General features: G+C 41.8%; 1 protein-coding gene across 1 annotated transcript; it reads right to left on the bottom strand.

Annotated features, from left to right (window-relative positions):
* Positions 1-12,931: 12,931 nt before the first annotated feature.
* On the bottom strand, positions 12,932-13,987 carry LOC115684428 (ethylene-responsive transcription factor ERF038-like). Its single transcript, XM_030609158.2, has one exon. The coding sequence runs from the start codon at positions 13,921-13,923 to the stop codon at positions 13,078-13,080; it is 846 nt and encodes a 281-aa protein (XP_030465018.1). The 5' UTR covers positions 13,924-13,987; the 3' UTR covers positions 12,932-13,077.
* Positions 13,988-18,858: the final 4,871 nt, after the last annotated feature.

The raw sequence follows: 18,858 nt of genomic DNA, 5'->3' as shown, positions 1-18,858 counted from the left end.
ATTTTTTTAGTTTTTCTTTCTTTTCTTTTTCCTTTCCTTTTCTTTTTTTTTTCCTTCATCTTCAACCTCTCGGCCGGGCCGTCGGTCCGCGACCGGGCGGAGGGGCGGGCGAGGTCGGCTCCCGCCGGCCGCCGCGAGGTCGACCTCGACGCAACGGCAAGGTTGGCCTTGCCCCACCCCCGGCGAGGGTCGTCCTCGCTGCCGCCGGCGGCAAGGTTCGACCTCACCGCTTCGGGTGAGGCCGACTTCGGCTTGCGGGCGGGCCAAGCCGCGCCGGGCGATGGTGAGGACAACCCCTCGCCTAAGAATCGGCAAGGCCGAACCTCGCCAGGGTGGGCAAGGCCAACCTCGCCAGCTTGCCTAAGGCAAGGTCAACTCGCTGCCTACGGCCGACCTCACTCACCGACCGAGGTTAAAAATGAAGGAAAAAAAAAAAAAAAGGAAAGGAAAAAGAAAAGATAAGAAAAACTAAAAAAATCGAAAATTAATATTAAAATATTAGTTCGGGGTAAAATTATCACAGTGTATCGTTGGGGTTTTTTGTGTCAAAAAATAGTTCGGTAAAATTGTCACGTATGTACCCATTGTGGGTTTTTTATAGTCAAAAAATAGTTTTGGGTAAATCTGTCACAAGTATACCAGGTTTAGGGTTTTTCGTGGTATTAACCCTTAAAATAATTGACCAGACAAATCACGAGCTTCAGCTTTATGCGCCTTGAGCTCTGCAGCTCCCCTGCTCATTAGATGTCCGTACATTTGCGTTAATTACTTATATGCTCATAATTTTCGCTATAATTACTTCAGTTCACCAATGAATTTTGGGAAAATTGTGCAAAAAATCATGAAGTTATTGCACTTTTACTAATTCAATTTTAAATCTTTCAATTGTGCTAATTGAGGCCGTCGAAGTCGAGCCTCGTCAATGGCCGACAAGGTTGCCCCTCGCTAGATCCTTTGTTACTTGCTACCTCACAGCTGTCCACTGGCCTCTTCTCTGCCTCTCACTACCCCAGACCATCGACTTCGACATTAAGTGGCACCTGAGCTTCGCATGTAGCGTCCACCATCCCATCACTACTTTTCACCTCTACATCGGTTGTTGCTGCCTTATCTACCAAATCGCCGCGACTGCTGGACCCCCTCGGCGACTCGAGGCTCGTCTTCGTCGGTGTCCAAATCGCCTATGATACGGTGATGCTGAGCAAGATCTACTGTCAGAAGGTGGAGATGGCGGTGGATTTGGCAAAACTGGCCAGGAAGGAGATGAACTAGAGGGAGCTAAAGAGACCGGGTTTGAGAGGCTGGTGAGGGAGCTCAAGCTGTGAGATCTAGATATCGCAGAAAATTGCTGGGCAAGTGAGATTTTCAAAGATTTTAATCCTATCCTCAATTACATCAAACACGGAATTAGTTCGTGAGCAATACTCGTTTTTCTGCTTTATCAAGGGCCACGATAAATTGAATTGGTGGTCATCAAATGATAATTTGTTTTCCTTTCCTGGGTCATCAAAATGATAATTTGTTGGAATTGGAATGTCGTGCAGGGTCAGTAAGTGCAGTGTGTGGAGTATCACCGATGATATCGGCATTCTCATTGGACCCCAGCAAATCGACGTCCCCAGTTTATCTTCTTCCAGGATCACAAATCCGCCATTGAAGTGCCTGCACAGCTTTGGCTTTCGCATTTCGGCAAAACCTTTGAGACGGTGGACGATGAGGTGGGTATAAGCATGAATTAATTAAGTAGTGATTACATTTGTTGGTGCCGTTGCAATACTGTTTATCTTAATTCTAACTAAATCATATGGTAGTGGGTGCAAATGAACGATCTTTTTTGTCCCTAATCATCTGTTGAGTTCGATCTTTTCTAAGACTTGAAGATGAATTTTGTGAGTTTGGGCAGGATTTGATTTTTATATCTGGCCATGACAGGAAACGATTGGCGTAGTGGAAAATTGGATCCTTCGCTCATGAATGTCAAACAAGAAGAGAAGGCATTGTTGCCTCATCTGGTTGAGGTGTACTTGCTGTCGCATTCATGTTGTAGTATAAATCTTCCCATAAAGGAAACGGATACTCACTATTTTGGGCCTTGTATGATGCAGGTGTCCATTGAAATAAACGCCGAAGGGGAACGCCAGAAGTGTTCTGTGGAGTCTCCCAACAACTGGACACAGCCTACGGATTTTCCCGTGACAAACCCGAAATTTTTCGGGAGGAAAAATGAGTGAATATGCGCCGGAACATCTTCCGGTTCCCGTTGAGCACTGTCACATTTCCCGTTCGACTCAGTCATGAAGCTCAATATGTCTGATAAGTCTAGCCACACCTGGTCGACTGGTGACCGCAGGTTCATCGGCGAGCCGATTTTCGTCCCCAAAGGGACTGAAGAAGATGATGGGTACAATCTTGTGGTTGAAGTATATAGCTAAAACAACTATGGCACATTTAGTGAAATCCCAATTGTTGCCATTGCCAGCGACAGCCATGTCACATGCCCCACTTGTGTCTCGATTCAGAGATGTTATCTAGGTCATTTTGAATCCAAAGAGGATTGGAGGAGCCGACGCTCCCATAGCACGACTCGAAGTGCCTAAAAAATTGAACTTCCCTTTTGGATTTCATGGTTTCTGCGACACGGACAGGTGACCTGTTCATGCACATCATCCATGGAGAGACGGTTCAAACATGACTTGACCATCTGTAGGAAAACAACAGTTTCAGCACACTTGCAGAGACAATGTGAGACCCGCTATCAATGGCCCAACAAAGTTCAACATAGGTTGCGATGCATGATGATATGAGTTTTATTAGTTTTCACTTTATCTAAATCCTGAATGAAGTTATGGCACCGTTGTTGCTATGAGCATTTTGTCAAATATTAATTGAATCGCATGTAGTTCTTTCACCAGAAAAATGGATCTTCCCTTCGTGGGGTGGATCCATTGTTTTACAGGTTTTTGACTAGCTTACTTGAGTAGAGCAGAGTCTATTCAATGACCCTTCAATTGCTAGACTCGGTTTAGACCATCGATATAGTCAGAATATTAGATCTCGGTCATTCATCGAAAACCTTCAAAGGGTTTGTGTCGAATGATATTTTGTGTGGGGAGCACGACCAAATGCATTGGGGTACAACATTTTTAGGATGGTGGATTGGTCTCAAAAGAGATCATGAAAACCCCCGTAAATTGAGTTAATTCTTTTTTCTTTTTTTTGTTACTTCATTTGTAAATATCACAATCATAAAGATGAGATATGCAATATCTTTTCGCAAATGGGAAAGCAAGGACGCCTTTTCGGGGAACGAAATCCTCTGCTCTGTATGATGCTTCTCATGATGCAGCAACAATTTGAGTCATTGATAAACGATTCATTTTTTACAGGTCACGCTTTTTCCGCTTCCTCCTTGGCATGTACATCCCCTAAATTGTGTTTTGACTATATTGTTCTCTGTGGATCCTACCTTTTTATAGCTGTCCCACTTTTCTACTCTGTTCTTCTTTCTTTTTCTTCTGCATCTCTCTGTTCTCTCTCTCTCTCAGCTTGTTCGACCGGTAGTTCCCAGGCGTGAGGTTCAGAGATAGGATGCACGAGCTAATAAAGGAGCAGCTGCTACTGGTGAACAAGGAGGGTTCAGCTTCGACAGATTGGAGGGTGGCGATGGAGAAGAGCTTTCACAAGATGGACAAGGAGGTGATCGCGTGGAACGAGAGCATGGTGGTGGTGCACAAGAGGTGTAGGTGTGAGCTCCACTCGCCGGAGAACGACGCTATTGATCGACGGCGTTGTCGCCATTGTCACCCCCGACGAGATCGTTATCGCCAACTGGGGCAGCTCTAGGGCCATGCTCTCGTGCAAAAATTCTCCCTATAACTCTCTGCTCCCTTTTGCACCATGCACTTAATTATATTACCAAGTGAAGATCCTCCTCAGTACGGCAAGGATGGAGGAGGCGGGGTTGGAGTGGCTGAGTTCGAGCCGAGCTCAGTCTGCTTGGTGAAGATGGTTCAGCACTTCATCGAGTAGAGCACCGAGAAGCAATTGGTGGCAAAGTGCGGCCGCAACCGCTGCAATCGCTTCAACGGCAACAACGATAGCTTCGGCGACGAATTAGACATCTTCAATGGCTTCGTCGAGTCGGTGACGAACGGATTGTTATGTGACACCTCGGATGCTCTCAAGGTGAAAACGCCGCTTCTCTTAAGGGATCTTCATCGTCAGAGTCGTTTAAGCACATGGTGGTGTCGAGCGACGCCTTGCTGATCTTGTGCCCCTTCACGGCAAAGTAGACGATGGTCGGGAAGGTCTCGATGATGGCAGGTCGAGGCCGCGAGGGGCGGCAAGTCGGAGAAGCGAGTGAACGGCGCAGCCAATGGAGCCTTGAAGGCGCGGTGGAGGACATAGGTGGAGAAGGCAGCGAGGAAGAAGAAGATGACGAACATAAAGAGAGAGAATAGAGAGAAGAAAAGAAGAAGAACAAAGTAAGACACAAAATGGGGCCCACATTTGACTTTAGTAATCATCAATGGGTATGATGCGCTAAAAAGGTACGACCACGATGGATATTATAGTCAAAATACTAACTTCAGGAAATGTAAAAGCAGGAAGGACTTAGGAGTGAAAAAAGCGCTATCCATAAAACAATCCGCATCTTCTGGAGACCGTGTCGCTGGATGTTCCAATCGGTCAAACGGACCCAAATAATCTCCACGGGCCCTTCAAGGTGTGTTAATAAAGAAGCGGCTTTGCTGTTTGACAAGGTCTCGTCGTACATATTGTCGTTGGCCTTTGGAGGCCCAAGAAAGATCAAAGCCCTTTGGGCAGCCTCTCTTGTCGACTCCACGTTGTAAAAGAAAGAAGTCCTATACATTGGATGTGTAAAGTCAAAGCAGCAACCGATAACATCTCTAGTCGACTCAAACCTCAATAGTAAAGTTTCGGAGTAAAACGTGAGTTCAACGGGATACATCGGCAGATTCAAATTACAAGGTCCCCCACAGATCTCACCGGAAATGCACTGGAGTTATGTTGCGCTGTTCCCAATATATATGGACGGTCTAGTGTTCCTATATCAAAAATTCTAGCCAAGATATGCGAAGTGAATCAAATGAAGATTCGTCGCGAATTGCTTGAAGTGACAATTACATACTTTAGAAAAAAAAACGCGTTTGAATAACATAATATTTATGTATTGTCATGTTGCAAGATAGTATGTAGTAGATAAAAGAAGAAGAGAAGGTTTTTATATTATATATTAATGACATCGTTGTTGACATAGTATAATTAATCAATCACATTGTCTCGCATGACGTGTGCTCTTTATTACATTTGAATTGAGAATTCTCCTTCCAATATGTATGATTGATGAAAAAGAATATCCTCTTGCATTAAAAGGCATCAATCGCTCCGGATCCCTCGTCCCTTTCGTTGGACTAAACCATGAATTCTCTGCATTTTTCAACACCAACAAAGGGAGAAAAAAAAGGTGAATCACACGTTCGCACTTGCAAATTCTTTAATACACAGTATCCCCCACCAATACACTCATGCAATTTTTTGGGCCCTCATGCACGAATACAAAGCAACCAATTGGCGGTCGACACGTCATCCTGTTAATATTTATATCCTGAGATGTCTTGTCACTTCTCTAGGCAACATGGTACAAAAGATCAATTTCATGACATTGGATTCCCCAATTTTCAGACCTCTCTTCCTGTCCTTTCTGAATTTTCCAGGTAATTTCTGGAACGGGTTTTTCCTTTTAAATGAGCAAATTTGCCCTTCCCAAGAAAAACCTATGTGATGTCTGCATCTCTAAGTGCAACCAAGTTGCATACTTTACAAAACTAGTGGCATTTGCTTTCTTTTAATTATTAAGAGAGAGAGAGAGAGAGATTATGAGTTTTTGGGCCATTAATATTAATTTGGGAAAGTTTATTCCGCTCTTTTCCAGCACATGGTCTTTGGTATTTGTCCCATATTTCATTCTTTATTGGTACAATCGACCCAGTCTTTTCCCTCCACTTTCTCTTTCTTGATAAGTTTTTTTTTTAATTAATCCAAAAAAAATAATGGATTATGTGCAGAAAGAAGATCCTAAGGCAGGTATTCTGTCCCTTAATGACGATAAAAACATGCTTTAAGCTCTTCTTTAGCTTCGGAAGATGCTACTTTCCACCCATTTCGATCTACTGGCAAGAGATTCTATAAGAAATTCCTTCGGATCGAGCTCATATTTCCTTATTAAGTGTGACTGACAATCGAGTTGGTTGGGTCATTTTTAGATTGGTTGGTTATGGAGATCCATGGTTATTTTGTACTCTAGCCCTCGGTTTTGAAATCTAATTTAGATGCGATTGTCAAAGAGTTGCACAAGCATTGGGAGAGAAAAAATAAAGTGGAAGGGGCAAAGCCCGATAGTAGGGAAAATTTCATTTTGGTACTCAAAGTAGGGCCTTTTTCTCAATTTGGTACTCAAAATGGACATAATCCCAAATTGGTACCCAAAGTGCCCATTTAGTCTCAATTTGGTACCTGAGTTCGCCGGCCGGTCAAATGCTCACCGGCCGGCAAGAAATTTACTGTTCCGGCTACCGGAACAGTATTTTTTTTACTTTTTTTTTTTTTTTTTCCTTTTTCTGTTTTTTTTCTTTTCCTTTTCCTTTTCTTTTTTTTTTCCTTCTTCCCTCCGCCGGCCACAGCCATGGCCGGCGGAGGTCGCCGGCGTCGGGCGAGGGCCGCCCTCGCCTGGGCTGGCGAGGGTCGCCCTCGCCTGCGTCGGGCGAGGGCCACCCTCGCCTGCGTCGGCCCTCGCCCGACGCAGGCGAGAGCGACCCTCGCCAGCCCAGGCGAGGGCCGCCCTCGCCCGACGCCGGCGAAGGTGTCCCTCGCTAGATCCGGTAGAAAATACTGTTCCGGTAAAAAAAATACTGTTCCGGTAGCCGGAACAGTAAATTTCTTGCCAGCCGGTGAGCATTTGACCGACCGGCGAACTCAGGTACCAAATTGAGACTGAATGGGCACTTTGGATATCAATTTGGGACTATGTCCACTTTGGGTACCAAATTGATAAAAAGGCCCCACTTTGGGTACCAAAATGAAATTTTCCCCCGATAGTATAATATACTAGGTACTTGATTTTTTTTTCTTTTTTTTAGACCTATTTTTAAATATCTAGGTGTTTGAAAATTTTCTCTACAAACGTGTCGTGAATGATTCGCTGCTTTATATATGAACAAGCCTAAGTATAATCGTAGGGATTCTTTACTCAAGTGTCCTATAAAATATGTCCCTATTTACACCACTTGTTGTAGAAATTCGCTTAAGTTACTGTTACAAGGTCGTATGATAGTCTCTATATGGCCTTGTTTGCACCATTAAGACCTAGACATCAATCAATCACCAATGTCAAAGAGATATATCAATCAGCAATATAGAAGTACAAAAATCAGCTTGATTGCATCATATTCAATCGAATTCAATTAGGTATTGCTAGTCCTAAGGCTCCTGCTCGTGAATAGGCCGGCCGAGCATGGTGATAATCTTCCATAGCTGAAAATACTAGTTATTGGTCACCTGTTGAGTTTCCTGAGTTGAAAATTCTTCTCATTAATCATAATTTCAAGGAAAAAGTATAAGAAAAGTCATAAATCTATTGCATTGGTGTAAGTCCCAAACCTTTTTTTAATGTCAATTTAGTCCTAAACCTTTTGACATAGTGGCAATTTAGTACTTCCGGTTAATTTTGGCAGGATATTGCTGACGTAGACGTTGGTCGGCCTACATGGCACTACCGGCGCTGACATCGACAATTTTAATTATATTTTAATATTTTTCGATGTTTCAATTTTTTGTTTTTTCTTTCTTTCTTTTTCCTTATTACCAGTGACCAGCCACAAGCGATGGCCGGCCATGCAAGGGGGAGGGTTGGCCTCGCTTAGGCCAGGGCGGCCTCGCCGGGTGTTGCCTTTGGCTTGGGCGATGCCTGGCAAGGCCATAGTGGCTTGGACGAGGGCCGGCCTTGCCAAATCTAGCAAAGGGAGCCCTCGCCGGGGCTTGCCCTGGCTTGGCCAGGCCCTCGCCTAGGCAAGGCCAGCCCGCCCGGCCTTGGCCGATGGCCGGAAAAAGGAAAAAGAAAGAAAAGAAAGAAAAAAGAAAAAATAATTAAAAACATAAAAATATATATTAAAATATTGTTAAAAATTGTCCACGTCAACGTCGACGATACCATGTAGGTCGGCCGACATCCATATCAGCAATATCCGGCCAAAATTAGACGAAAGGACTGAATTGGCACTATGTGAAGAGATTTAGGACTAAATTGACACAAATGCAATATATTTTGGACTTTTCTGAAAATTTTCCATAAACTAAATAAGCAGCTAACTGAATTTTCATATGTAGAAGAATCAATCTTCAACCAACATTCAACTCCATCATTTCCATGATTAAAGGCTATCTAGCTCCTGGTTGGACTATAATATATTTGATTTAGTATATATTTATCAATCAAGTGTTAGGTCTTCGGGTTGGATCATCCAAGATTCAATGTATAATTTTGAGAAGGCAAGTTCTTTACAGCACATCCTCCTCCTATGTACAACACTTGTGCTTTCGTTCGTCATTACTTGTGATTGTTTGTACGAAACCGACTTAGAAGTAATGTAATACAATTTAAATTGCCCCCATCGATTTTATAAACCAACTGGGGTGTCAATGAGACAGATTGAGTCGACACAGCTTAATACTGGCAAAATTATCCAAAAAATCGTAAACTTATTGCACTTTTGCTAATTCAGTCATAAATCTTTCAGTTTTACTAATTGAGTCTTAAATATTTTCACGTTTTACCAATTAAGTCCATTCAATCAATTTTGATCAGAAATCACGGACGTAGACACTGGCTTTCTTACGTGACATGGTCAGTGTTGATGTGAACAATCTTTAATAATATTTTAATATTTTTTTGAATATTTTATTTATTTATTCTCTTCTTTTTCTTTATCTTCTTCACTGCTTTTCTACTGTGGCCAGTGGCTGGCGGCCGCGCGATGGCCTCCCCCAGCCTGGCAAGGGAGTTTCGGCCCTCACCCACAACCGGCAAGGGCGCGGCGACCATCACCTAATGGCCAATAGGCCCTAGCCACCGGCTACAGTAAGAAAGCAGCGAGGAAGGAAAAGAGAGAAAAGAAAAAAAAGGAAAAATTTTAAAAATTTAAAAAAAATGAAAATATTATTAAAATTGTTCGCGTCAGCGCCGGCTGCGTCACATAGGATGATCAGTGTCCACGTCATCAATTTTCGGCCAAAATTGATCAAATGGACTAAATTGACAAAACTTGAAAAGATTTAGGATTCAATTGGCAAAATTGAAAGGTTTATGATTGAATTGGCAAAGTGCAATATGCTTAGAAATTTTTAGACAAACTTAATACAAGAGCCTCACTCGAAATTATGTACCAAAAAACACCCAACCCATTCACCAATAAGAGAAATTACATAATCAAATCACTTTAAGACAAAGTCTAGTTTTCGAGTCAACCCACGTACAGAGTCGGGTCTTGGCCACCAAGTCAACACGCCGAGGCTTCCCCGGCACCTGTATGCAAGTCCAGTATCGAGCCCTCCGCACTGTGTATTTCATCGAAATGTCGTAAACTAGCTACTAATTTTTCTTATGGTTCCTTCACATTTGATAATATGGCTCTCACTCTAATATCAGGCATAAAGCTCCCTTAATTAGGTCCGGACTCTGCATCAAACCAGTCATTATCACCACAATCATTCTCATCATCATTGTCGATAATCATACTTTTCCTGATTTGCTAGATTGTCTCCCTAGCTAATCAGGCCTCCAGCTAATTCTTCGATAGAACCCACTTTCCCCCTTGATCAAGGTTTGCTCCACGGTGATGTCAACGTTTTTTGTGTGATGATTAGTTCACAAATTATACCTCACCATCATCATATTTATTGTTATAATGATTCGATCTTTGTATTATACAAGTGACGCTTGATTTCTCTGCTTTTGGCTTGATGTGGTGAGATCTTTAGGCAATTATTATCTAATTTGGTGGTGGGATCTTATTATTGGAGTAATCATTAGATCTGCCACTCAACTTGGAAGCAAGTGGCACCGAGCAATATTTGGTGCTTTTTGATTAATATACTTATTTTAAATAAATCTAATTACTCCATTGAATGCAATTATCAGTCAAATATCAGGGTATTATCTTTTTTAATTTATTAATCATGTCTTCTTATATATTGGAACTTTTCTCACAGCATTTCGTGTGCTTTCTTTCTTCTTTTCTTTTTTTTCTCTTTTATTTTTCCCCTTTATATACTTTGGAATGGAATTTTGGGCACCCCACAAGTGACGATGACCTTTGAAAAGAATTTGCGGGAAGTTGATAATTCAATGTAATATACAAGTTAGAATTAATGAGTGCTCCGCGCGTCGCGCAATTTATAAAATGTATTTGAGTAGTTTTGAATTTTGAGTTAGCCGATAGTTCTGCATTGAATCTAATTAAGTATCAGGCAATTTTCTATTCTCCATGATTTTACAATTTTCGCCTTCGAAAGAAAATGAAAAATGAGATTGAAGTTTTAATGTATGATCAAATGGAGAGCATAAGAAGGAGATCTCCTTTCCAAGATATTTTAGCCTTGGAAGAGCACTGAATTGCACTCAAAAGTACAGATGCTATTTATGCAAAACAACAATGTTGGAGGAACCATCATGGCTTTGTCCTAATGATTACCACTTTTAATTAAAGAAGATGCTAATCCATGGTTTGCTTTTATGCTGTGGCTGGTTAAGTGGGTCTTCTTCAAGCTTTCAACTCTTATTGTACTTTGCATGGCATGTCTCCTTATGTCTAGGTATGCTTAACATTTCTAACCTACTTCAAATGCCAGTTAAATAGGTCACAATCAAATCTAATCCAAAAACCTAGTAGCACAAAGCTTCCTATTCAGCCTATCCTCTAGATCCTATATCCCCCAAGAAATGAAGCCTATAGATATCCCACAAAATGAAAGGACCAGGTTAATTCACTGCCATGCATGCACCTTCCTAGAAATAGAATCTAGCTTTGCCAATGTCATAATCAAGTGGCTAATCCTACTACTTTTGGAAAGTCACTATTAAAGAAGGGAAAAAGCACTCTGTGTACCATCTTATCAGAGCTTTTAATGCCATTATATAGCTGTAAAGAAACCATAATTTCACATTCAATAAGCCCTTGTCTTTTCTTTTGTCACATTCTTCGCAACCTCCTTTCATGGGTTTCTTGGATTATCCCTATTCCTCCTTCTAGTGCTTTCAATTTTTTTTTTCTAAAAAGGTTGTCCAAAAACAATTGGGTGCCTTGAGGGACCCCGCAACATAATTTCATTTTGTATGGGGGTGTGGATTGAAGATCTGTTTGTATGGTGGTAGCGCCAAAATGATGGTTGCTATTGAATAAGGAAAAGATGATGATAGTGAGAGGTCACTTGCTACAAATGAGCTAAAGTGGTTTGAACAGGTCTCATCACTTTTGGGTGCATGAATGGAGGGGCGCCTTATTATTTATTTTTTTTGGTAAGGTAGCGCCTTATTTTTTTTGGCTTTACTAAATTGCATGTGTTTTGGAATTGGAATCAATAACTTCTTTCCCACAATTTCATGGCTTTTGTCCCCTTCTTTGATCTTCATCGCATCCTTTAGAAGGTTGATATTAAAGAAGGAATGTACTACAAGTGAGTATGTATCTTCACAAATGCATTACATATGATATTTTCTATTAGGAAATTACAAAATAAATACCAGGGAAAAGTTAAAAGATCTCTGCTTATTCTCTTTGCTTGATTTGATTATGGAGTTAGATAACATGTCGAGTCGATTTCTCGTGCATAGACTAAACTCGTTGACACACCGGCCATTAAGAATGTGTTAGGGATTATCTCCTAGGCAAATAAGCTTCACCGAGTGGATTTGATTTAAGATCTCATGGTTAATGAAACCAAAAGTTCAAGTCTTATTACTGGCCAGCTTGGGCTAATGTCTTAGGGGATTATGCAGTAATCGATCCATTATCTTTAGATTGGTTAGTCCACATCATTCAAAATTCTACAGTCACATGTACATAACTTCTTCTTTTATTTAGGGAACTTTAGTTCTCGAATCTCTCTTATTGCTATGTACTACTTCTCTGCTGGTTTAATAACGCGTACGCAATGATGTCCTAGTTGCAATTGCAAATTTTTCTTTTTTTTATTTCCTTCTTGGTCAAAAGAATGGAAAAAAAAATCACACTAGCCGTTGATGAACTGGTAGATATACACAATGATAGAAATAGTATGTGCCCACACGTAACAGCACACCTAATCTTCATTCACATGTCCTACATGTGATGTCATTATGTACGTAATACCACGCAAAGGTTATATATTCGGGTTGAGTGATGAGTAGGTTTCCTGGTCAATATACTATAGATTTCATTTTTATTATTTTTTGTTGGTGGGTCTTGAAGAGCAAGATTGGTACAAAAGGCAATTGACAAATTGCTAATCAGCTGCACCAAACCCGGTTTTCGTTATATATATAAAATCCAAATCAACACTCGCAATTAAGTAATCACTTGAAATCAATTTCAGGTGGTGTGTGCTCGTATATTACAGCTAGATCTAAGTAAACCCCTCGTCTTGCAAGAAACTTAACCATCTCTCTCTCTCTCTCTCTCTCCATCTCTAGAAATTTGCCACACTGAACACTTTCTTGAGTGACAGAAACTCGACATTTTCCAAGTGGGTGTTCTTGGATTTGAAAATCGGGAAGGACGGCGTTTTTCATTGAACAAGAGGGTCAGAATCTTGCCTGAACATTAATTCACGGTGAATTGAGTGGCCTGAGCAGTCGCGTACGGAGTTGCGAAGTAGATTTGCAAAAAACTCAACGAGTCATGTCACTCAATTCACGATGGACCGAGCTTGGACAAGATTTTACCTCGATAAGGACCTCGCGAAACATGTGTAAAGAGCAAGCAAATCAATCTTAAGCACAAAATGAAAATATGATTCAATGGTCTAGAAGTGATCCCACGACAAATACGGCTCCTCAAGCCGAGACCCTGAATCTGCCGCACAAACCTGCCATGAGAAGGAAGGACAGAATCCAAAGCCGTTGGGTTGATCCACGCACAGATCGGGTAGATCAAACAAGGCATCTTCATAGTCATTTGCGCTACAATTGGTTGATTCTTGTGAAGAATTTGTGTCGGACAAGGAGCTTTCGGAAGCATCCCGGCTCAGGTTGGCTCCCAAACGATCCTCGGCTCCACGCTCAGACGGGAGAGGCACGAAAGCTGCGGCGGCCTTCGTGGCAGCTGCTTGGATGTCCTTCGGGGAAGTTGAGGCTGGGCGTGGGAGCTCTGGGGCCAGCTCGGGGAAGTTGAGGTAGGTCGAGCTGCCCTTTATGGCCAATGCGGCTACGTCGTGGGCCCGGGCGGCCATCTCGGCTGTGGGGAACGTCCCGAGCCAGATTCTCGACTTCTTCCTCGGCTCACGGATCTCGGACACCCACTTGCCCCAACTCCGCATTCGGACCCCCCGGTACGTCGGGTGCTCGCCGGAGCCCCCAGCCTTGCGCCTCTTGCTAGTTGGCTCCTCCAAGTGGGCGCGCGAGCTTGGAGACTTCCCTGGCCCCTTTTGAGAAGCGCAATCCTCATTTCTTTTGCTTGGTTCTAGGGCCGGATCCAAGCCGGCCGATGAGGTGGAGGAGGAGGAGGTTGTCGTGGCTACCGTCACAGCAAAGGAATAGGAGGCGCATGAGGTGGTGGTGGTGGTGGCGGCGGCGGCGGCGGCAGTGGAGAGTGAAGATGAGCTAGGAGAGTTTTCCTGGGCACTACTCTCCATGTTGATATGTTGTGCCATTGGAGAGAATTCACGCTCAAAATGGACGCTGTTGGGCTTTTTATGATGCCTCCTCCACAAATTGGAAAATAAAATTGTTATATATAAGAGAAAATGGCACAAATAGTCCATGAATTTTGACTCAATGTGCAAATTGATCATTGAACTTTTAATTTATTCAATGTAGTCCCTGAACTTTAACCCAATGTTCAATGTGGTCCTTAAATTTTCAATTTGTTCAATGTGGTCCATGAACTTTTAGTACATGTTCAATTTAGTCCCTAAACTTTATAAAAATGTTCAATGTAGTCATTCCATTAATTCAAGTTCATAGACTATATTGTACATTTTCATATAGTTCAGGGACTAAATTGAATATGTACCAAAAGTTCAGGGACCACATTGAACAAATTAAAAGTTCAGGGATCAAATTGCACATTAAGTCAAAATTCGAGGACTGTTTATGCTATTATCTCTGTATATAAAGAGAAAAGCAAAAGAAAAAGGAAAATTAAATAAAGGAAAGGCAAAAAAAAAAAAGAGGAAAAGGACATAAAAGAGGAGTGGACCCATTGCACTAGTATGGGAAGGAGAGGGGAGATCTCATGATACAGTTCATCAGCTATTTTGTTTCCCATGCGGCGATGAACAGTAATGCATCGCCCTTGGCCTTGGCATGAATCATTATATGCTTATGCTTCCTTACATGCAATTTGTTAACCTTGGCTTTGGCCTTTTCTTGTGTCAATGCATTGTCCCTGTTTGAGGATGTCCCTAGTTTGAATCCTCAAACACACTTTGTTCTTTTTCACGTGTACGTGCACCTTGGGAAACATTGGGTCATCTCTTCTTTCGCCCCCGCCATGACCAGCCTCCCCATGTTCGGATGCAATCGAAATCCCGGGCAGATCTTCTCATCTCTTGGCGATCAACCGTCTTTAATTGAATTCGAGAGACGGCCCCTTTCAAGACCATATACAAATCGACGTTTAAGGTCATTTGTGACTCCGTAGAAATTTTATACAATTTTTTTGGAAAAAAATTACCTAATCAATCATAAACCTATTGTACGGATTTCAATTTAATCCTAAACTTTTCGATTTTGCTAGCTTAGTCCTATACTTTTGTACAAAATTTCAATGTAGCCCTTCCTTCTAGCCAATTTTTGTTGGAGATCGTTGACGTGGCAATTGGGTCATCGCCGACCATCTTACGTGGCATGTCACGTTAGGGATTTCCGACGAAAATCAGCCAGAAAAACTACATTGGAATTTCACGAGGAAAAAAATATAAAAAGTCGTTAACCTATTGTATTTGTACAAATTCAATCCTAAACCTTTCATTCAAACCAATTTAGTCCTAAACATTTTCGCATCCGTGCCAATTTAGGCCGGAAATTGTCTCCGTGAACATTGACCGTCCTACATGGTACGGTTGGAACTGATATGGACATTTTTTTTAGTAATTTTTTTATTTTTTAGAGGAGAAAATAACGTCCAGAACATCATTAACCCATTCGAGACTCCAAACACATCACCCAAAAATCAAACAAGAGATCAATGCTCGAAATTCAACATCAACACTAAAAAAACCCTAGCTGCTTTCTCTTCTCAATCACCTCTCTCAGGTTCCTTTTTTCTCTTCCACTCCAAACTCCCTCGGCTAAGAGATAACTCTCAATTGAGCGAGACTCTATTTTCTCAACTGGAATTGAGATTTTCTCTCTTAAAATGACCTATTATCTTGGTTATCTGGTTTTTTGTTTTTTTTTTCTTGCTCACTATTGATGCTCTTCTCTGCTCGCTTGGCGTTTTTTCTGCTTCCATCGTTAGGAATCAACTTGCTACTTCAGATCCTTTGAACCAAGAAGTCCGACGGGACCGAGGAGGAATACGATGAGTTTATACTGCACTATAAGTGGTTATACTTATACGACTTCTCTGAGTTTTGGAAGTTCTCATATTCCGATCTAGATTATATGTGGGATCTTTTCTCTCCCAATCCAAATTTAGATCTATGAGTTCCTTAGAGATGTTTCTGTGTTTATTCAATCTCTCCCGATCTCGATCTAAATTTGGGAGCCTATTTAACTTGTTTTTAGTTTCTCTGTACGATGATGGTGTTGAGAACGCTAAACCTAAGCGTGCACTGCCCACTAGGCAAGCCATAGCTATTGAAGAAGGAATTTATGATATGTGCTCATCACTTATGATGATGCAAGTTTTGGTGATCGACCGCCGTTCGTTCTACTTTGATGCTGAGATAGATTTTCTTTTTTGGATGAGAGTGTGTTTATCACAACAGTTTGTGCTTTATTGTTCTACTTTACCATTTGGGATTCGCTTTGTTTTGAACCTCTTATGTATCATCTTGTAATCTTGGGATGTGCATGAAATATTTGCTTTCAACAAAAATAACAAATTGTACATCGGATACGAAAATCCACACACACTGATTTGCTCAACTTGGATGTGGAAATCAAAGTACCGGCGGGAAAAGCCATTCAATTGCAAATATACAGGGGATGTCACACTCACACCTCATAGAAACAAAATAACGTCATTTTTTGAACCAAAATAAAACGAGTAGATCCTGAAAAGACTTCAAAGAACCATTTCGTGATCGGAGGAAGCGGTTCAAATTGAAGGGTGGACCTAGAATCGGAGTGGAGAGGGGAGGCCATGAAGAACCTAGGAGATATGAGGCCAACGCTGGCCACTCGAGGCATTGTGAATGACGTCAGCTTTTGCGATTCAGCTTCAGGTAAGATCGCCCTCGCCCAGGCAATGCCCGGAGAGGCTATCCAGGCCTGGGTGAGGGTTGGCCTTACCCCTCGCCAGATCTAGGAGTGGGCCCTCGCCGGCCACTGGCACAAACAAAGGGGGAAAAAAAGAAAGGAATTTTTTTTTTAAAATATAAAAAAATGTTCATGTTAGTGCCAACTGCGCCATGTAGGACTACTGGCATATGCATCAGCGATTTTCGACCTAAATCGATTGAATGGACTGAATTGACATAAATGCAAAATGTTTATGACTAAATTGGTCTAATTGAAAGGTTTATGACTATATTTATATCAATGCAATAGGTTTATGACTTTTTTTTATACTTTTTCTGAATTTCGCGCAAAAGCGAAGGAATAAATTGGCAAAATAAGAAAGCTTATGATTGAACTGTCATCCTTTCAATAGCTCTAAGATTGATTGAACAATTTCTCCTAATTTTATTTTTGAAAATTTGAAATCAACTTCAGCAAGATGGTCAGTCAGTCATTATTGGATGCTAGGTCCAAACGGGTTTACGCGCAGCCACGCTCGAAACCTAATTTGAAAATGGTCGATTTCGGAAAGGATTCATTTACTTGAATTAAGCTTGGGTTAATTAAATCGAGTGTTACCACCAGATGCATATATTGGCAATCGTCCTCCAAATTGAAAGTTCACGTTTGATTAAGTTCCTCAAGAACGATCTTAATTAGCCACATTTTAATTATGACAAGAGAAACCACATTTTAATTTAATTAAGAAGAAATTATCAGAAGAAAACGGTCGGCCAAACGGGTCGTGCTCCACCCCACCATGAATTTCATGTGGCATCAGTCTTGTCAGCCCTACCCTGGTCCTCCATTCGCGCCTGTTGTAGGTTTCCTCGATGCACAGCATCTAGTTAAATCGATTCTTTTATCCTTTTCTCGAATTTCCCCCGAAAAAACAAAAAGAAGAAGAAGAAGAAGAAGAAGAAGAAGAAGAAGAAGAAGAAGAAGAAGAAAGAAACCCTTTATTTTGCCTTAAGTTTCGTTTTCATATCCCCCCTTTAAAGGATGCAAGCACATGCAAACACTAACACCAAAATTAGGCATCCCACGTTTTGACCCCATAAGTCTCTCTAACATGTCTATTTATGAAAATCACCTTTTCAAGAAAGAAAAGAAGAAGAAGATAGAATTATGATTGTTTTCTCTATCGATCGAACCCATCGAGCGCTACCTTCCGATCGTATTCAGAAGAAGGAAAATAAAATTCTCGACTCCTACAGGACTTGAATCAGGCATCGTGAGGCCGAAACTGCATGCCCGGGTGAATTCAGAGAACGGCGCGAATTCTAGGTGGCCGGTAAACCCAGAGAACAGCACGGTCACGCAACGGGCCCGAAGGCGGGGGCGAGAGTCACGACGTTGAATCGGTCCGATCTGCATTTCGAGACCGCCCCGACACTCGAGATCTGGCCGGTGCAATACCCAAATGGCCAGAGACAAAGACAAGAACAGAGCCTTGGTAGTATTGAAATGCAACACATAGGAAAAACGTGCCGCAAATGGAAGTGGCAGCGAAGGTGTTCGACGAAAGCCCAGCGAGAAAGTTCTCACGTGGAGGGGCTTTGGTCATTAGGGAAGGAAACAAGCGAATCACATGCGCCAGTCCCCCCAAATCATTTGCCTTTGCCCCAAGTATTCTTACTACCAAGAACGCCTACCGGCCGTCGATTTTGAAATATTAAATTAAAATTACATCTCGAATTTATTATTTAATTTTTCTCCCTTTGGGTCACCATAACACATGTTCCATCCATGATTTGCGACAACCTTAACGGCGCTGCGGCGGATCTAGTTTTTGCGAAATCGCTAACACATGGCCACATGAGTGGGGCCCAATCCAATTCAGCATCGAAGTGGGGCCCCATCGCCCTGCTGGTCAATGAGTCAACAGCACGATAATCAACCCTTTTTTTCTCAAATTTTTTTTTTTGGTTTTTTATATGTTTTCTTTTTTGGCCCTTTTGCACATTTATTCTCGGGGGTCTTTCTCGAAGTACAGGCTTTTGCCGAGAATTATTGGTTGGCTATGGTAATTCATTGACAGAGGAATCAAGTCACACATACGCATGTGTAAGAGTTGTTCTCGATTTAGCTTTATATGGGCTTTGCTTTGCTTTTTTTCATTTTTTGGGTCCTTTTTC

The sequence above is a fragment of the Syzygium oleosum genome, unplaced genomic scaffold (genome assembly GCF_021117445.2).
Source record: "Syzygium oleosum isolate NSW1041296 unplaced genomic scaffold, Sole_v2.1 Sole_v2.14, whole genome shotgun sequence".
NCBI classification, from domain to species: Eukaryota; Viridiplantae; Streptophyta; class Magnoliopsida; order Myrtales; family Myrtaceae; genus Syzygium; species Syzygium oleosum.
This window is presented reverse-complemented; position numbering and strand designations above follow the sequence as displayed.

What these genes read in the sequence shown, in the direction of transcription:
- LOC115684428 (XM_030609158.2), bottom strand. Translation starts at nt 13,923, where the DNA reads ATGGCACAACATATCAACATGGAGAGTAGTGCCCAGGAAAACTCTCCT.